Below are 15,673 nucleotides of genomic sequence, written 5' to 3'. Positions count from 1 at the left end.
ATGGCGATGATGATGGCAATGATTATGATGGTGGACGACGATGATGATGATGGCGACATATAATGATGATGGCAATTATTAAATGGCGACGATGATTATGATTTCATAGCTTGATAGTTCAGGTGATGAATGCATTGAGAATGATCTCGACGACTTTTGAGTATTTGACTAAATAAATGATATTTCAGATTTTAGTCAATTCATGCTGAATGAAAGCCTCTCCACACATTTGAAAACAATCCTCATGAACCAATCGACCTTCACGATGATGACGACGAAGATGATGCTGATCATTCCACGGCGTGATGGTTGAGGTGATGATGTGATGTTTTATTAACTGAAGAATATCATGTCAATTACTGAACTGTTTTATTTATCTTACTAGGTAAAGCCCACTGAGCTATTCGTTTCTTTTTCAGAAACAACATGGCACAAATGATAGCTCAACGAAGTGGCTTATCATGCGTACATTTATAGCAGCAAAACAATCTAAATACCCTAAAACACAAGTTTATGATTGCGAAGAGAGAACACGCAAACTCTAAAGAGACAACAGGAGTCAGGGTCAGGATAGAAGCCCCGACCTCCTGCATACCAGGCGAGGGAGGTTAACATCTCACCACCGCAGCTCCCATTGGTAATTCAAAGGTCCTATTCGACCCGTCAACTTAAAGACGTTCCACGCCCCCCTCTCCTGAAGACGGAGAGCTCCCGGGTGAAGCTGCACATACACGCACACGAAAATAATTATCTGCCGTATAGCCTTAACAGACTGTAGGGGCAAGTGCTGTTAGCGAGCCTATGAAGGCCAGAATGGCACACGAGGGGGTGGGTGGCCAGCACCAAGCCCGACCGCCTTTGTCGCCCTAGTGGTGATGTTTTTACGAACTGCGCCAGGTACTCATTTGAAGCCGAGTCGACCAAGGCGAGGCCCAGAACCGGTTCAGATAATCGTCACTGGTGTCGGCCTTGAGCGGGAATCGAACCCGGGTCGCCAGCTTCGTAGCGCAGAGTGCTAACCGCAACACTACCGTTCCCCACACACGCGGACACACACACACGCGAGAGGAGTGTGCGCGTGTAGAGCGGGAGCAGGCACTCACTGAGGTTGTGTTGTCTTCTTTCTGCCTTTCCTTCACCAGGACACGATGCTCATCTTCTGTGCAAAAGACATGCGTGTCCATAGCGGTATCGGAGCGACGCAGACCAGGAGGGAGGACGTTGCCGCTGTCGCCGCGATCCTAGGTTCACGTCCGGGGCGGGGGGGTTCAGACGCCCCCAAACCGCGACTTAAACCCCGAGAGAGAGCGTTCAAGCACGGCGAGCCGGTGGTCTCGGCCCCATCACCGGCGACTTGCACAGAGACCCACAGACTCACAGAGACTCCCTGATTCAGAGACCCATAGACTCACACAGAGACCCATAGACTCACAGAGACTCGCACAAACTCACAGACTCACGCAGACTCAGACTCACAGAGACTCCCTGACTCAGAGACCCAGAGACTCACACAGAGACCCATAGACTCACACAGAGACCCATAGACTCACACAGAGACCCATAGACTCACACAGAGACCCAGAGACTCACACAGAGACCCATAGACTCACACAGAGACCCATAGACTCACACAGAGACCCATAGACTCACACATAGACCCATAGACTGACACAGAGACCCATAGACTCACAGAGACTCCCTGATTCAGAGACCCATAGACTCACACAGAGACCCATAGACTCACAGAGACTCCCTGATTCAGAGACCCATAGACTCACACAGAGACCCATAGACTCACAGAGACTCGCACAAACTCACAGACTCACGCAGACTCAGACTCGCACAGAGTCCCAAAGACTCACAGAGATTCCCTGACTCAGAGACCCACACAGAGACCCATAGACTAACATACAGACTCATGCACTCGCACTGAACGCTCAGACTCACACACAGAGATCCATAGAATCACAGTGACCCATATACACACGCAGGGACCCAAGTGGTTCCAACCAAAACGCGATATTTATACAAAAAATAAACGGCAAGACGCTCTTACCCACAACCTCCAGCTTGACGGGCGCCAGGTTGGCGGGACAGCTGGTGCTGGTCAGTGTGATGCCCGGGATCACCACCCCGGCGCCCCCATACACCTCCAGCCCGTTGCTTTGAACCGGCAGCTGGGACACATAGGCGGACACAAACACAACCAGGCACACGCATTAGAGCACGGGCTGTAATACTGCTCACTCGAGTAACCGACTCCTCTAGCGGCTTGCAGTTTACACTATTCGACCAATCGGAAAAAATGAAAAAACTAACGGGTGGGGGGGGAAATGTCTTCCCTCTGCTCCCACGTCGTGCCGCTGGACGGGAGGTGATGGGCGGGGCTTGTAGGTTGGTTCCCGAATAACCGTGGAAGTGGATGGGGGTACGGGTGGGCCCGTACGGGCGCCTCCATAATTGCAACTCCTTCCCCCCCCCACCCCCTCACCCCCCACCTTTGCTCTGGGTTGTGTCTCCAAAGTTTGGGTCATCGCTTTGGGCAAAGAGGGTACGCGGTTTAAGTCCCCAGCAGCAACGTGGCCTTGCGACGGTCCTCTCCAAGCGCTACGACGATGCGACGATGCAAGGCGCGTGGACGCGCTACGACGATGCGACGTTGCAAGGCGCGTGGACGCGCTACGACGTTGCAAGGCGCGTGGACGCGCTACGACGATGCGACGTTGCAAGGCGCGTGACGCGCTACGACTATGCGACGTTTGCAAGGCGCGTGGACGCGCTACGACGATGCGACGTTGCAAGGCGCGTGGACGCGCTACGACGATGCGACGTTGCAAGGCGCGTGGACGCGCTACGACGATGCGACGTTGCAAGGCGCGTGGACGCGCTACGATGATGCGACGTTGCAAGGCGCGTGGACGCGCTACGATGATGCGACGTTGCAAGGCGCGTGGATTCGCTACGACGATACGACGTTGCAATGCGCGTGGCCGCGCTACGGACGATGCGACGTTGCAAGGCGCGTGGACGCGCTACGATGATGCGACGTTGCAAGGCGCGTGGACGCGCTACGACGATGCGACGTTGCAAGGCGCGTGGACGCGCTACGACGATGCGACGTTGAAGGCGCGTGGACGCGCTACGACGATGCGACGTTGCAAGGCGCGGGACGCGCTACGACGATGCGACGTTGCAAGGCGCGTGGACGCGCTACGACGATGCGACGTTGCAAGGCGCGTGGACGCGCTACCACGTTGCGAGGCCGCGGCGTCGGGGAGGGCATTGCCGGGCGGAGGCGGAGATGGGAGCGGAGGTGCCTTGCTTCCCCCCTTCTGGCACCGGTGTTTTTGTCTCCAGGTTTGTTGGGCAGAATTCTTTGGATCAATTTGCCCCGGTGTTCTCCAGGGGCGAGTCCCCACCAATAGCAACGCAACACCGCACCGGAGTTCCCTTGGTATCGGAATCAACGCCGCGAGCGTTACCGTGGCCCCCACGTTACACACGGGCAGAGCTAATTCATTCATCCCGAGATCAACGTGACCGGTTTTGCCCAGGCTGAGTCCCCCCCCAATAGCAAACAACATTTTGCATTAAAAGTTTCGCTGGTATCAGATCATCTCTGCGAGAGTTGCCGTGACCCCCACGATATGCACGGACACACAGAGCCAGGTCAACGTGTCCGGTTTTCTCTAGGCCGTGTCGCCAACGGCAACGCAACACGGCACTCGGATTACGTCCTCGGCGGACCGCCTCTACCAGAGTGCCCTCCCCCCGGTACCGACAGACGGACGCACGGACGCACGGACTCGCAGAGCCGACGCGACTCCGCCGCGCTTGCTCACCGTGTTGGAGAGCGGGAGGCCGGAGGAGTCGACGAGGCTGAACATCTCGTCGTTAAAGCTCGACTCCAGGCTGATGATGTCATCGATGACGTCTTCCATCTGTGCCGCGACACGGCGGGAGACACGCGCGGGCGCGCGTCGTTTAGTTTACGAGCGGGGAGGGGGGGGCGAGGGGCAGAGGTCGCAACCGGGTACCCGATACCCGTACCCTACCCGATACCCGGTTGCCGGGTACGGGTACGGGTAGCCGTTTGCGACCCTGGTGCGGCCGGGTACGGGAAAGGAATCAAAACCCGTTTGCGACCTCTGGCGAAGGGGGAGGGGGGGGGGCGATCGCGTGACCCCCGTTTCGGATTCACCGTGCCTCGTGGCGTCCTTTATTTAACCACGTGAGAAGCCGGACGACGTTCATCAACGAGCGAGATTCGCGTGCTCATTTCAACCAGGCAAGAACCCGCCGAGGTCCACTGAACTCCGCCGCCCTTCATTTTAGCCGTGAGAGAACGCAGTGAGACGTCGTATCGCGACCGACGCACTTGACAATCACTCAGGTGAGCGACCACCGAGATTCATCGTGCCTCGCGATGTCCTTCATTTAGCCAGGTGAGAGCTTATTGCAAGTCGCAGTCTCTCTTGCCATTGACATCCTTCACTTAACAAGATGACAGCAGACTGAGATTGACGCTTGAATATTTTTTTCCTATTCAACCAATTAAGACCCGCGATGAGATCCACTACGCTTTGAACGCGCTTTACTTAACCAGGCGAAAGCCCACAGGGACTCATTACGTCCCACGTTCGATTCCCTCCGTTTGGCCATGTCAGAGCCCATTGATACACACCGTTAGAAGCCACTGGCAGCTGTGCACTTTGCTGTTTGTGTGTTTAGTTTATTGTCCTTCCCCCGCACCTCCAATTAGCACGGTTGGCGACGTACGGTGCGAAAGAAGTTCAACGTACATACACTACAATACACACTACGTACGACACTATGACACACTGCACAACTATATACTTACACCACTATACTGAATAGAAAATACATTTCTTCACAACAGTTTTTTGTGTTTAGTTTGTTGTCCTTCCCCCCGCATCTCCGATTAGCAGGGTTGGCTACGTACGGTGCGCGAAAGAGGTTCAACGTACATAGAAACATTTATTCCAGCGGTAAGACAACCTCTGTGTATATTACAGAACTCTGTCGCCTCGACGGACCTGGTTTTCACCTGAGGACGGCTGCTTGCGTTGTGGCCGAAACGTCGTGAGAATAATTTTATTTAATTTTATTATGTTTTATTTTTATTATTTTATTACTTCCCTTCTACGTGACTTTACCGAAAGAACCAAGAAGATGAATCCCTGCAGTCACGAAAGCTTTAAATCGAAATATATTACAGAACTTGGTGCCTGTGTTAACGCACACTTTCTTCTTGCGTACGCCCGATGTTGATGTTCGACCAACAACGATAATTTGACATTGAGGCGATTGATGGACCATGCAGGTGATTGCCAGTGAGGAGTAGCAGAGTGGTGAATCATCACTGTAATGATGATGCACATAGACCAGAGAATTTGACATTTTCCATTTGTCCATCATCATCACCATCATCACCCATTATCCACATCATCTGCTGCTACCAAGGTTCGTGCAGCAGATGAGGTTTAGAGGTCGCGGCCCAGAAGCTTCGCGGCAAATGGAAGCCGGGATCTGCGTCATCTGCTCTTTCGCAAGATGAACTCGCACGGGCGACTATAAATAACCTCTCTGTCATCAGTGTGGCAAAAGCTTTAAAAAAAAAAAAAACTATTCCGTTTATAAAAATAGAAAACCTGAAAATAGACGACGTTTGTGCGGTGTTGGGGACCAGGTTACACAGCCTGGCCAAAGCAAACAGACGTGAACCTGGGTGACCGAAACACGTTAAACACAAGTCCACCTTGCAGGTTACTCGCTCACACCACTGCCGGCTAAAGGGCCTCGAATCCCACTGCCGCCCTGGTTAACACTGCGGCGGCTGCATCAATCGTAAACTAAAAATAACAAATATGTAACGCAATGCACGCCGTACATTTCGCAATGGACAGGAATGATCGTGTGATGCCATTTGGTAAAGATGTGGGCACGAATGCCGGAGGTCACGATCCAAATTTGCCAATCTCACAATCCTGGTGAGATGTTAACTCCCTCGCCTGGTATGCAGGAGGTCATGGGTTCGATCCCAACCGTGACGCCTGCTGCTGTATATTTGGAGTTTGCGTGTTCTCCCCGTGGTGGAATGGATTTTTCTCCGGGTCCTCTGGTTTCTCCCTCACCAATTAGAATCAACATCATGCGTTTGGAGGATTTGGCTGGTGTAATTTTCCACAGGAAAATCATTTCGTTGAGCTATTATTCGTGGCAAGGTCGCTTCTAAAAAAAAAAGAGCTATTATAGCTTAGTAGGCCTTACACGGTAAAAGAAAAAAAGTTTTTTGTTCGAATTTGAACCGTGACGCTGGTACAGATCACTCGCAAATTCCTGCGCTGGGGAAAAGCGCAGCGATTGTCGCCCCCTACTGCGAAAACTTAGCAGCACCCCCACTGACAAAGAGTGTTGAGACGCGGCGATGCTTTCTCGGGTAAAACGATGCAGCGATAGCCTACAGCTGAAACGAAGCGGCCTGTCACAGCAGGGCGAATGGGTCAGCGCGCTGGACAATCCAGAAGCTGCGGGGGGTTAAATTAGATCTCTCGGAGCGGCAGTTGAATCAATGGGGCAGCAGTAGAACAAATGGTCGGCAGGTCGCGTGCGATGGCTGAAGATGCGCGTGCTCCCAGGTCTTCCAAGACGTCTCTGGGTCCATGTGGAAGAGCAGGCCAACTACCACTCTACGGCTCGCTCCAGTGGGGGACCCTTCCTCCCAGCAAGTGGTGTGAGCGAGCAATTCACAGCAGGTAAAAACCATTAAGACAAAGATCCCCCACCCCTTTTAGTCTTTAATAGACTGTCGGGGAAGAGTGCTGTCAACGGGCAAGTATCAGCCGGCAAAATAAACGCACGCATGTGCACACACACACACACACGTGTAGATGCACAGGTGTAAACGCACATGTGTACACGCACACGCGCGCACGCACATGTGTACACGCGCACGTACGAGCACGCACCTCCCTCTCGCTGCTCTCGTTGTTGTTGATGTTGAGCAGGGCCATGGGACTGTTGAGGCCGGATCCGCTGCCCGGCAGCAGCACGGCAGAGCCGTGAGGCGACACGGACTGCGTTTGCGCCGCCGCCGCCGCCGCCAGCGCCCCCGCCGTCGGGGCCGTCGTGGCAAACTGCTGCTGCTGCTGCCCGGGGGAGACGTGAACCCCGGCAGTGCCGGCGCCGGTGGCGGCGGCGCCGGTCATGTTAGGAGCGGAGCTCGCCGACGGGCGTGAAATGGCCAGCACCTGGTGCGCGACCTTGGTGCCCAGCGTCGTGGTCAGGTACTGCTTGACCTGCGCACGGGCGCGAGGGACGGGGAGCACGCGCCGCGACATTGGGAAGGGGCGAGGCACGGGCAGCGCGACGGGTCGCGAGGCGGCGAGTCGCGGGTTGGCGCCACCGCTGTGGACTGCGCGGACCGTTGCCGCCGTGGATTCCGCAGATTCACTGCAGCGGAGATTCTCCACACTTCCCCGAGTGAGCGGTGGGACGGCGCTGTGCCAAGCCGTGAGTGAGCGACAGAGGTCGCAACCGGGTACCCGATATCCGTACCCTACCCGATACCCGTACTCAACCGGGTACGGGTACCCGTTTGCGACCCTGGTGCGGCCGGGTATGGGTACGGGTAAGGAATCAAAACCCGTTTGCGAGCTCTGGTGAGCGAGCGAGTTCAGGACGGGACTCAAGCACCCTCACCTGCTGGTGCTGAGACTGCTGGATGTGGTACTTGGTCGGATTCTCCAGGTTCGTCTGGACCTGGTGACAACGGAAACAACGGGAGAAATACAACGAGCGTCATCGCCTCGCCTCGCCACGTCCCACGTTCACCACGGTACTACTCTCGTGGAAGAATTTGTGCCAAAGCCTCGCAGAGTCGCGGTTTGACCGGGACATCCCCCGTGGTTTCATGAAGTCTGTCCCGGTGTCCTCCACCCCGCATCCCCCCCCCCCCCCCAAACAAAGCGTGTTTTAAATAATTACAGGCAATAATCCTGTGACCAATGCGGCCAGGGTAATTCGCAAACAGCAACACAACTTCACACTAAAACTTTCGTCCGTACTGGATTCATCTTTACGAGAGTTATCGTGAAGTCCCGGACGTACGTACGTATGTACAGATAGTCCCCGAGTTACGATGGTCCGACTTACGATATTTTGATCTTACGATGGCGATAGCGATACGACAAAATTGTAAAATATTTAAAATTTCGTGCGGCAGGCAAAGGCAGCAGCGTACGAGGTACGATACGGTACGTTCAAACCATGTATGATACGTAGCTTTAGCGATTTCATTTTAGGGTTACCACGATACGCTACGTTCAATGCATGTTAAAAGTTTTTATAGAAGATAGGATTGTTTCCTGAAAAAACTTTCTATTAAATTGCAGTTCATATAGGTCGGCTAAGAATTTACTTTGGTTTTCTTACTTTACATTTTACTGTGCAATACAGTATTGTAATTAATAAATACATACAGTATATAGTTTATACAGTACGGTACTGTAAATTGCTCTGTTTTGCTAAATTATCACCATTCTTTAAGACTCCTGGGTAGGCTAGGCCATCTTCGACTTACGATATTTTTTACTTACGATGGGGTCGTCGTAACGCATCTCCATCGTAAGCGGAGGACTACCTGTACGTACAGACAGCGCTGACGAATCATTCGCTCTCAACTCAAGGGAAGCGGAGCGAAGACCCCTCCACTACGGACGCACGTACAGACGTACGCACAGACGCACGTACAGACGTACGCACAGACGCACGTACAGACGTACGCACAGACGCACGTACAGACGTACGCACAGACGCACGCACAGACGTACGCACAGACGTACGCACAGACGTACGCACAGACGTACGCACAGACGTACGCACAGACGTACGCACAGACGTACGCACAGACGTACGCACAGACAGACGGGCGGTGCTGACGAATCATTCGCTCTCAACTACAGTTGGGAGAACGCCCGCAAGAGAAGCGGAGCGACGACCCCTCCACTACGTATGCACGTACTGAAGTACGTACAGACGCACGTACAGACGTACGCACATACAGACGTACGCACGTACAGACGTACGCACGCACAGACGCACGCACAGACGCACGCACAGACGCACGCACAGACGCACGCACAGACAGACGGACGGCGCTGACGAATCATTCGCTCTCAACTCAAGTTTGGAGACCGCCCGCAAGGGAAGCGGAGCGAGGACCCCTCCACTACGGACGCACGTACAGACGCACGCACAGACGCACGTACAGACAGACGGGCGGCGCTGACGAATCATTCGGTCTCAACTCTAGTTTGGAGAACGCCCGCAAGAGAAGCGGAGCGAGGACCCACCTTGAGCACCTGCACCGGCACCTGTGCCTTGGGCAGGCCGGCCGGCACCTGCACGTTGATGGCCGGCGTCTGCGCGCTGGGCCGTTGCTGGCCGGGCAAGAACGTCGCATTCTGCTGCTGCTGCTGTTGTTGCTGCTGCTGTTGCTGCTGCGTCCTTCGCTCCTCCTCGCACAGCTGGTCCTTCATCAGCTGCTGCCGCAGCAGGATTCGCGAGCCCATGTTGACTCACGAAGTTGGGCGGAGTGGGGGGCAGGGGCGGGAGAGTTGGGGGGCTGCCGGGGTGTGACGATGCCGCCTCGTAGGAACCCCCCCACGATCCAACGGACGGGCGCCGGGGGCCGAGGAGGATGTTCGGTGGAGCTTGGGTCAGGCGGAGACCTGCGCCACGCATGCGGACAGACAGATGTCAACGCCATCATCATCAGCAGTGATGTCATCATCAAACGTCGTCGTCGTCGTGGTCAGTGTTGCCTCCACTTGCTTCGTCATAATCATCGTCACTGTTGTCATCACCACGACCACCATGATCACGAGTGTTAGTGTTAATGTCACCACCAACACCACCACCACCAATCACCCTGAGCTCTTCCCTTTGTTTCACTCGCTCTTACTGTCTTATCATCATCATCACCACCATCCATAACACCGCCTAATATGGGAAATAAAATATACTGTACATGATAATAGGCGGCGTTTTGGACGATGATCCTTCTCCCTGTGTGCTATGAAGAACGGCCATTGCCTGAAACGTCACCTCTTACATCTGGCTCGAGCTCTTCGCATTGGTCGCTAACCTCTGGGTAAGAAAGACAAAGCCCCCCCCCCTCCCACACGTGTAGCCTTAACAGACTATTGTAGCAAGTGTTGTTAGCGAGTTGTACTCACGAAGGCCGGCACCGCACACTCGGTGATGGGTGGCCAGCATCATTGTCTCGCCGGTGCGATGTTCACACACCGTATACACATCGTTCACACATCGTTTACACATCGTTCACACATCGCACCAGAGTCCACGTAGGAGAGGCCCAGGACCGGTCCAGATAATCGTCACTGGTGTTGATGCCTGCGAGCTGGAATTAAACCTGGGTCGCCGGGTTTGTAGCGCAGCGCGGTTAACGCCCACGAAGGCCGGAAAGAGACACGAGGTGGTGGTCATCACCACACCCGGCCGTCTTTGTTTCCCTGGTGTTGTTTACACACCGCATTGGGTACTCATTTCAGGCCGAGTCAACCTAGGAGAGGGGCCCTGGACTGGTTCAAATATATTCACCATATCAGTTTCTCTCGTAACTTTGTATTTAGCGAGTGTCTTTTGCGTCGTTTTTTGAGCTTGGCTCGGGCTCCGAGCTTTGAGCGCGATTAAAAAAAATCACTTTACACCTTCTTCAATCGCGCTTCACTCGGCATGTTGCCCACCGCTAACGGCGAGCATTTCATGATCCGCCGTGTAACGCGTAAGAGCGGAAAAATCGGACTTTATTATAGCAGACTGCGACATGTATTTTCACTTGACGTGATTTGCATGAACGAGGAAACAGACAGACATCGTGCAACCACGAAATCAGCCGGGTGGATTGTGACCATCGCAAGGAGGACCGCGAGCGATGGTGGCGGCTTAGGAAGGTCTTCATCCAGCAGTGGATTGCTCATGGCTGATAATGCTGGTGGTGATTTGGGGTCGTTGTTAATGTCTGGTACGACTTAAGACCGCATGGCTCCTTGGAACCGTGAATGCAGACTCTGAAGGCTTTATTCAATTAATAACGGAACTGTATTTCCGCGGAGGCGGCAAAGTAGCTGCAACTCCACTTCCTAGAATTGACCGACCAGAGAGGTCTGAGTTAGAGCAAAAAAAAATCGCATCACGTGCGGCTAAGCGCACACGCGTTTGTGTGCGTGGGCAGTTTCACTCACACACACACACTCCTACACCCATAGACAAAGATCCCCCGTATAGCCTTGAAATGACGACGCGGGCAAGTGCTGTTAGCGAGCACCAATGAAAGGCTGACACGGCACACGAGGGGGTGGGTGGCCAGTACCATGCTCAGCTGCCTTTGTCTCCAAAGTGGCGATGTTTACACACAGCACCAGGTAATTATTTGAGGCCTAGCCGACCTAGGGGAGGCGCAGGACCGGTTCAGATAATTGTCACCGGTGTTGCCGGTCATGAAAAGAGAATCAAACTCGGGTCGCCGGGTTCGTAGCGCTAACCTCTGCGCCACCGCCCCCCCCACACGAATCGCTACACTCGCACACAACCATCACACCCACACACAGCGGGGCAGGAGCAACGTTAGGCATCCCACTAGGCTCGTGAACCGAGCGAGCGAGCGCACAAACACTGGGCTGCATTGTGACCGCACTGTGCATTCTCTACAACCCCCAAGCAACAGAGAGTTGGGTTTAAAAAATATATATATTTACCCCGAGCGAGCGTTATTGCAAAACTCCGCCACAGCAGGCACGGACATCAATACATTTCTTCGCTTTGTCCGGCGGCCTCGCGTGCAACTCGCGTTCAGCTGGTGTCCAGGAAGAACCCTCCTCCTCCCTCCTCACCCGCCCCCACTGAGCGTGGCCACTGGCCGCTGCAACCGTGCAGCACTGGGCCTTGCGAGGGCCGATCTCGGATGCGGTTAAATTGGAATGCAGAGACGCGCGTCGGCGCGGACCGGAAATAAGACGTGACAATGCATGTCGAGCACAGACTACGTGACGGCACGGACCGCGTGCATGCAGATGCACACCGCGGTAGATTCACGGTAGATTCAACGGTATCACTACTAATGACTGCTGTACAGTATTCCCTTCATTATTCACGAACTTGCTATCCGCCAATTGCATCTGGAACTCGACATGACTGCATTGAGAGAGCGAGAGAGAGGATAAAAAAGATAAAGCGATGAGAGATAAAGCAATGAGAGATAAAGTGACGAGAGATAAAACGATGAGAGATAAAGTGATGAGCGATAAAGCGATGAGAGATAAAGCGATGAGAGATAAAGCGATGAGAGATAAAGCGACGAGAGATAAAGCGACGAGAGATAAAGCGAAGAGAGATAAAGCGATGAGAGATAAAGCGATGAGAGATAAAGCGACGAGAGATAAAGCGATGAGAGATAAAGCGATGAGAGATAAAGCGATGAGAGATAAAGCGATGAGAGATAAAGTGACGAGAGATAAAACGATGAGAGATAAAGCGATGAGAGATAAAGCGATGAGAGATATAGTGACGAGAGATAAAGTGATGAGAGATAAAGCGATGAGAGATATAGTGATGAGAGATAAAGTGATGAGAGATAAAGCGATGAGAGATATAGTGATGAGAGATAAAGCGATCGGAGATAAAGTTGCGAGAGATAAAGTGATGAGAGATAAAGTGGTGAGAGATAAGTGACGAGAGATAGTGATGAGCGATAAAACGATGAGAGATAAAGCGATGAGAGATAAAGTGATGAGATATAAAACGATCAGGTAAAGTGATGTGAGAAGGTGCTGATACAATTTTCATGTACTGTATTTATTTAACATAATTAATTCAAAACGAGGTTTTCATAGGCCAATATCGTGAGCCGTGAAATTTTCTATTCACGAGCATCTCCGGAACGTATTCCTCTTCGCGAATAATCAGGGTCACTCGATCTCATCACTTTATCTCTCCTCGCGTTATCTCTCATCACTTTATCACTTTCTTTCTTTTTCTCTCTCTCGGTGCAATAATTTAGAGTCCCAGATGCGATTCGCGGAGAGCCAAATTCGCGGATAGCAAGTTCGTGAATAAGAAGGGAATCCTGTACAGCAGTGATCCCATGGTTACTAGAAGTCATACCACTGTCACTAGTAGTGATACCACTGTCACTAAGAGTGATACCATTATCACTAGTAGTCATACCATGGTAACAGTAGCATTTATACCGTCACTAGTAATGACACCACTGTCACTAGTAGTGACACCATTGTCACTAAGAGTGATACGGTCATGCCGAGCACGTGTGCAATCGAGCTCACGTCCCCGTCACGTCACAAAACCCGCAGCGTGTTTCCCTCCCCAAACCCCGCTCCCCCATGTTTCACAAGTGCCCCCCCCCCACTTCCTTCGCTGTAGCCACCTCTTTACAGGTGGATGGGAGTGAGCGAGCGGTGGCGCAGTGGTTAGCGCACCGGCCCGGGCACCTGGCGAGCTGAGTTCGATTCCGCCGCGGTCAACATCGGCGGCGAGCGACGTCTCAACCGGCGCCTGAGCCCCGCGCCCTTCATGAACCGGCAACGACCGGCGTGGTGAATTATGGTCAAACGATTGCCAATTTATTCTAACCGCACTGCGCACTTTGATGACCGTAAAGGTGCAGCCCTGCAATTGCTTGCTCATCCCACAGCTGACAGAAGGCCCCCCCCCCCCTGAAGGTCGCTCTAGGCAGTCTCTCCAGAGGGTTCATTTGGCCTATTCTTCCATCCTGGTCAGACGTGCTGGAAGAATCAGAATCTGTATTTATCCTGGAGAAATCCGATGAGCTATGAAGCTCTTTTTTTCCCCACAGATGTCCAGTTAGGGGGCGGGAAGCGGTGGGAGCACCCACACTTTATACCCCCACCACTAGCGGCCCCACCGGTCGACTTAACCGCGGTGAATCTGGTTACACCGCCAACTGGACATAGGCGGCGGTAGGGTAGGGGGGGCGAGGGAGTTAAGAACCTTGCCCCATTGTTTCAACCGCGGTGCCAGGACATGGAATCGAACTGGTGACCTCTGGATCGCGGGTCGGGTGTGCCAACCATCACACGGCGGCAGTGGAGGCGGTAGAAATCCTGACTTCAGAAAGTGGGTCGTGGCCTCTGTCGCTTATTGACTTGAGACCATAAATCATTGAAGACGTCCATAACTTAGCCGGCCACGATTATGTCAGGTAAGGCCCTTTGAGCTAAGAATCTCCGCTTGAATGGTGAGCCGGACAAGCCGCATTGCATTGGGAAGGCAGGGTTTACAGGAGCTGGATAGAACAACTAATACCATGGTAGCGACCACGTTTCATGGGAAGGGAGGGTTTACAGGGGCTAGACAGCGCGGCTGATGCGATGGTAGCCAGCACGTTACATGGGGAGGGAGGGTTTAAAGGGGCTGCATGGAACAGCTGATATTACGGTAGCGACCACGTTACATGGCGAGGGAGGACTTACAGGGGCTGCCTGGCTCAACAGCAGGTAAATGTTATAAACATGACCGATGATAATACAATAATAATCAGCGAGTAACTAACTCAGCGGCAGCATCGCCACCCCAGGTACAGAAGACGCTCTGGAAACGTGAGCCACGCACGCCTCTCGCCGTTTGGGAGTTTTTAGAATGTTTAATATTATATCTGTGACCAAAACTGGGATGGGACCCATAGAGGTGGCAGAGCCGCGAGTCGCCGTCACAACAGACATCCCCCGCGTGGCGAGCACAGCCAACCCCTTCCACAGGCGCATCAGCTGTGTGTGTTCATCTGCCAAGTCAGTTCGCCCGGTCAGACGGTCTGTCCAGCTGTTAGTCAGTCTACCTGTTGGTCAGGTTTGTCTACGTGCTAGACAGTTGACACGCCTGTTAGTCAGTCCGTGTCGCTGTCTGTCAATCCGACAATCTGTCTACCTGTCTGACCATCCCACCTGTCAGACGGTCCAATCTCTCGAGATAAAGTGTCTACCTCTCACATCAGGCTATTTACCCGCAAGACAAGTCCATTTGTCAGGCGGTCCATCCACCTGTCAGTACAATACAATGGTCCATGCGCCATCTGTCAATCTGACTGTCTGACAATCCAGCCGTCTTACAAGACAGTCCCAACTTCACGGCAGACATCCCATCGGCCCGCCCATCGACCCAGCCTATCGACCTACCCCATCGCCACACACACACCTGTCAAACCAGCAACCAGTCCAACAGTCCCATACCTGTCAACCCATACGGTTTACCCGTATTCTTGTACAAGGACATTGAGTGTACAGGTCCATACGGCGTACAGCCGTTTCAATACGGGCTTTGTAGATTGAACGTTGAGATGTATAAGGGGCACGGGGTGACCAATAAGGCCTGAATTGGTCTGTAATAAGGTTGGCACTGATAAGGGGTTGACAGGCATGCACTCCATTTACATTGTCAAGCTCGTACTGCTGTCAGTCCATCTCCCTGATAAGTCAGTTCACCTGGCAGCGCATCCACATGCGAGCCAGTTCATCTATCCAAGCTTCTATCCACTTTCCCCTTCAGCTGCAGACCGTCAAGCGGCACCAGCCAAGGCCTCGGGCTGCCTGAGACCACC

General features: G+C 53.3%; 1 protein-coding gene across 1 annotated transcript in view; it reads right to left on the bottom strand.

Moving 5' to 3' along the window:
- Window positions 1-489: 489 nt before the first annotated feature.
- The window catches only part of LOC133355543 (microphthalmia-associated transcription factor-like), a 38,964-nt gene continuing 23,780 nt past the window's right edge, over window positions 490-15,673 (bottom strand). The window contains exons 2-8 of the mRNA XM_061572883.1: window positions 9,375-9,752; window positions 7,723-7,782; window positions 6,990-7,319; window positions 3,843-3,941; window positions 2,057-2,177; window positions 1,104-1,159; window positions 490-498 (exon numbers count right to left, since the gene is read on the bottom strand). Of these exons, the coding sequence (XP_061428867.1) occupies window positions 490-498; window positions 1,104-1,159; window positions 2,057-2,177; window positions 3,843-3,941; window positions 6,990-7,319; window positions 7,723-7,782; window positions 9,375-9,593 (894 nt within the window). The 5' untranslated portion in view covers window positions 9,594-9,752. The remainder of the gene's footprint in view (window positions 499-1,103; window positions 1,160-2,056; window positions 2,178-3,842; window positions 3,942-6,989; window positions 7,320-7,722; window positions 7,783-9,374; window positions 9,753-15,673) is intronic.

Source organism: Lethenteron reissneri, chromosome 51 (genome assembly GCF_015708825.2).
Source record: "Lethenteron reissneri isolate LAM-NWPU_2019-01 chromosome 51, ASM1570882v1, whole genome shotgun sequence".
NCBI lineage: Eukaryota > Metazoa > Chordata > Hyperoartia > Petromyzontiformes > Petromyzontidae > Lethenteron > Lethenteron reissneri.
This window is presented reverse-complemented; position numbering and strand designations above follow the sequence as displayed.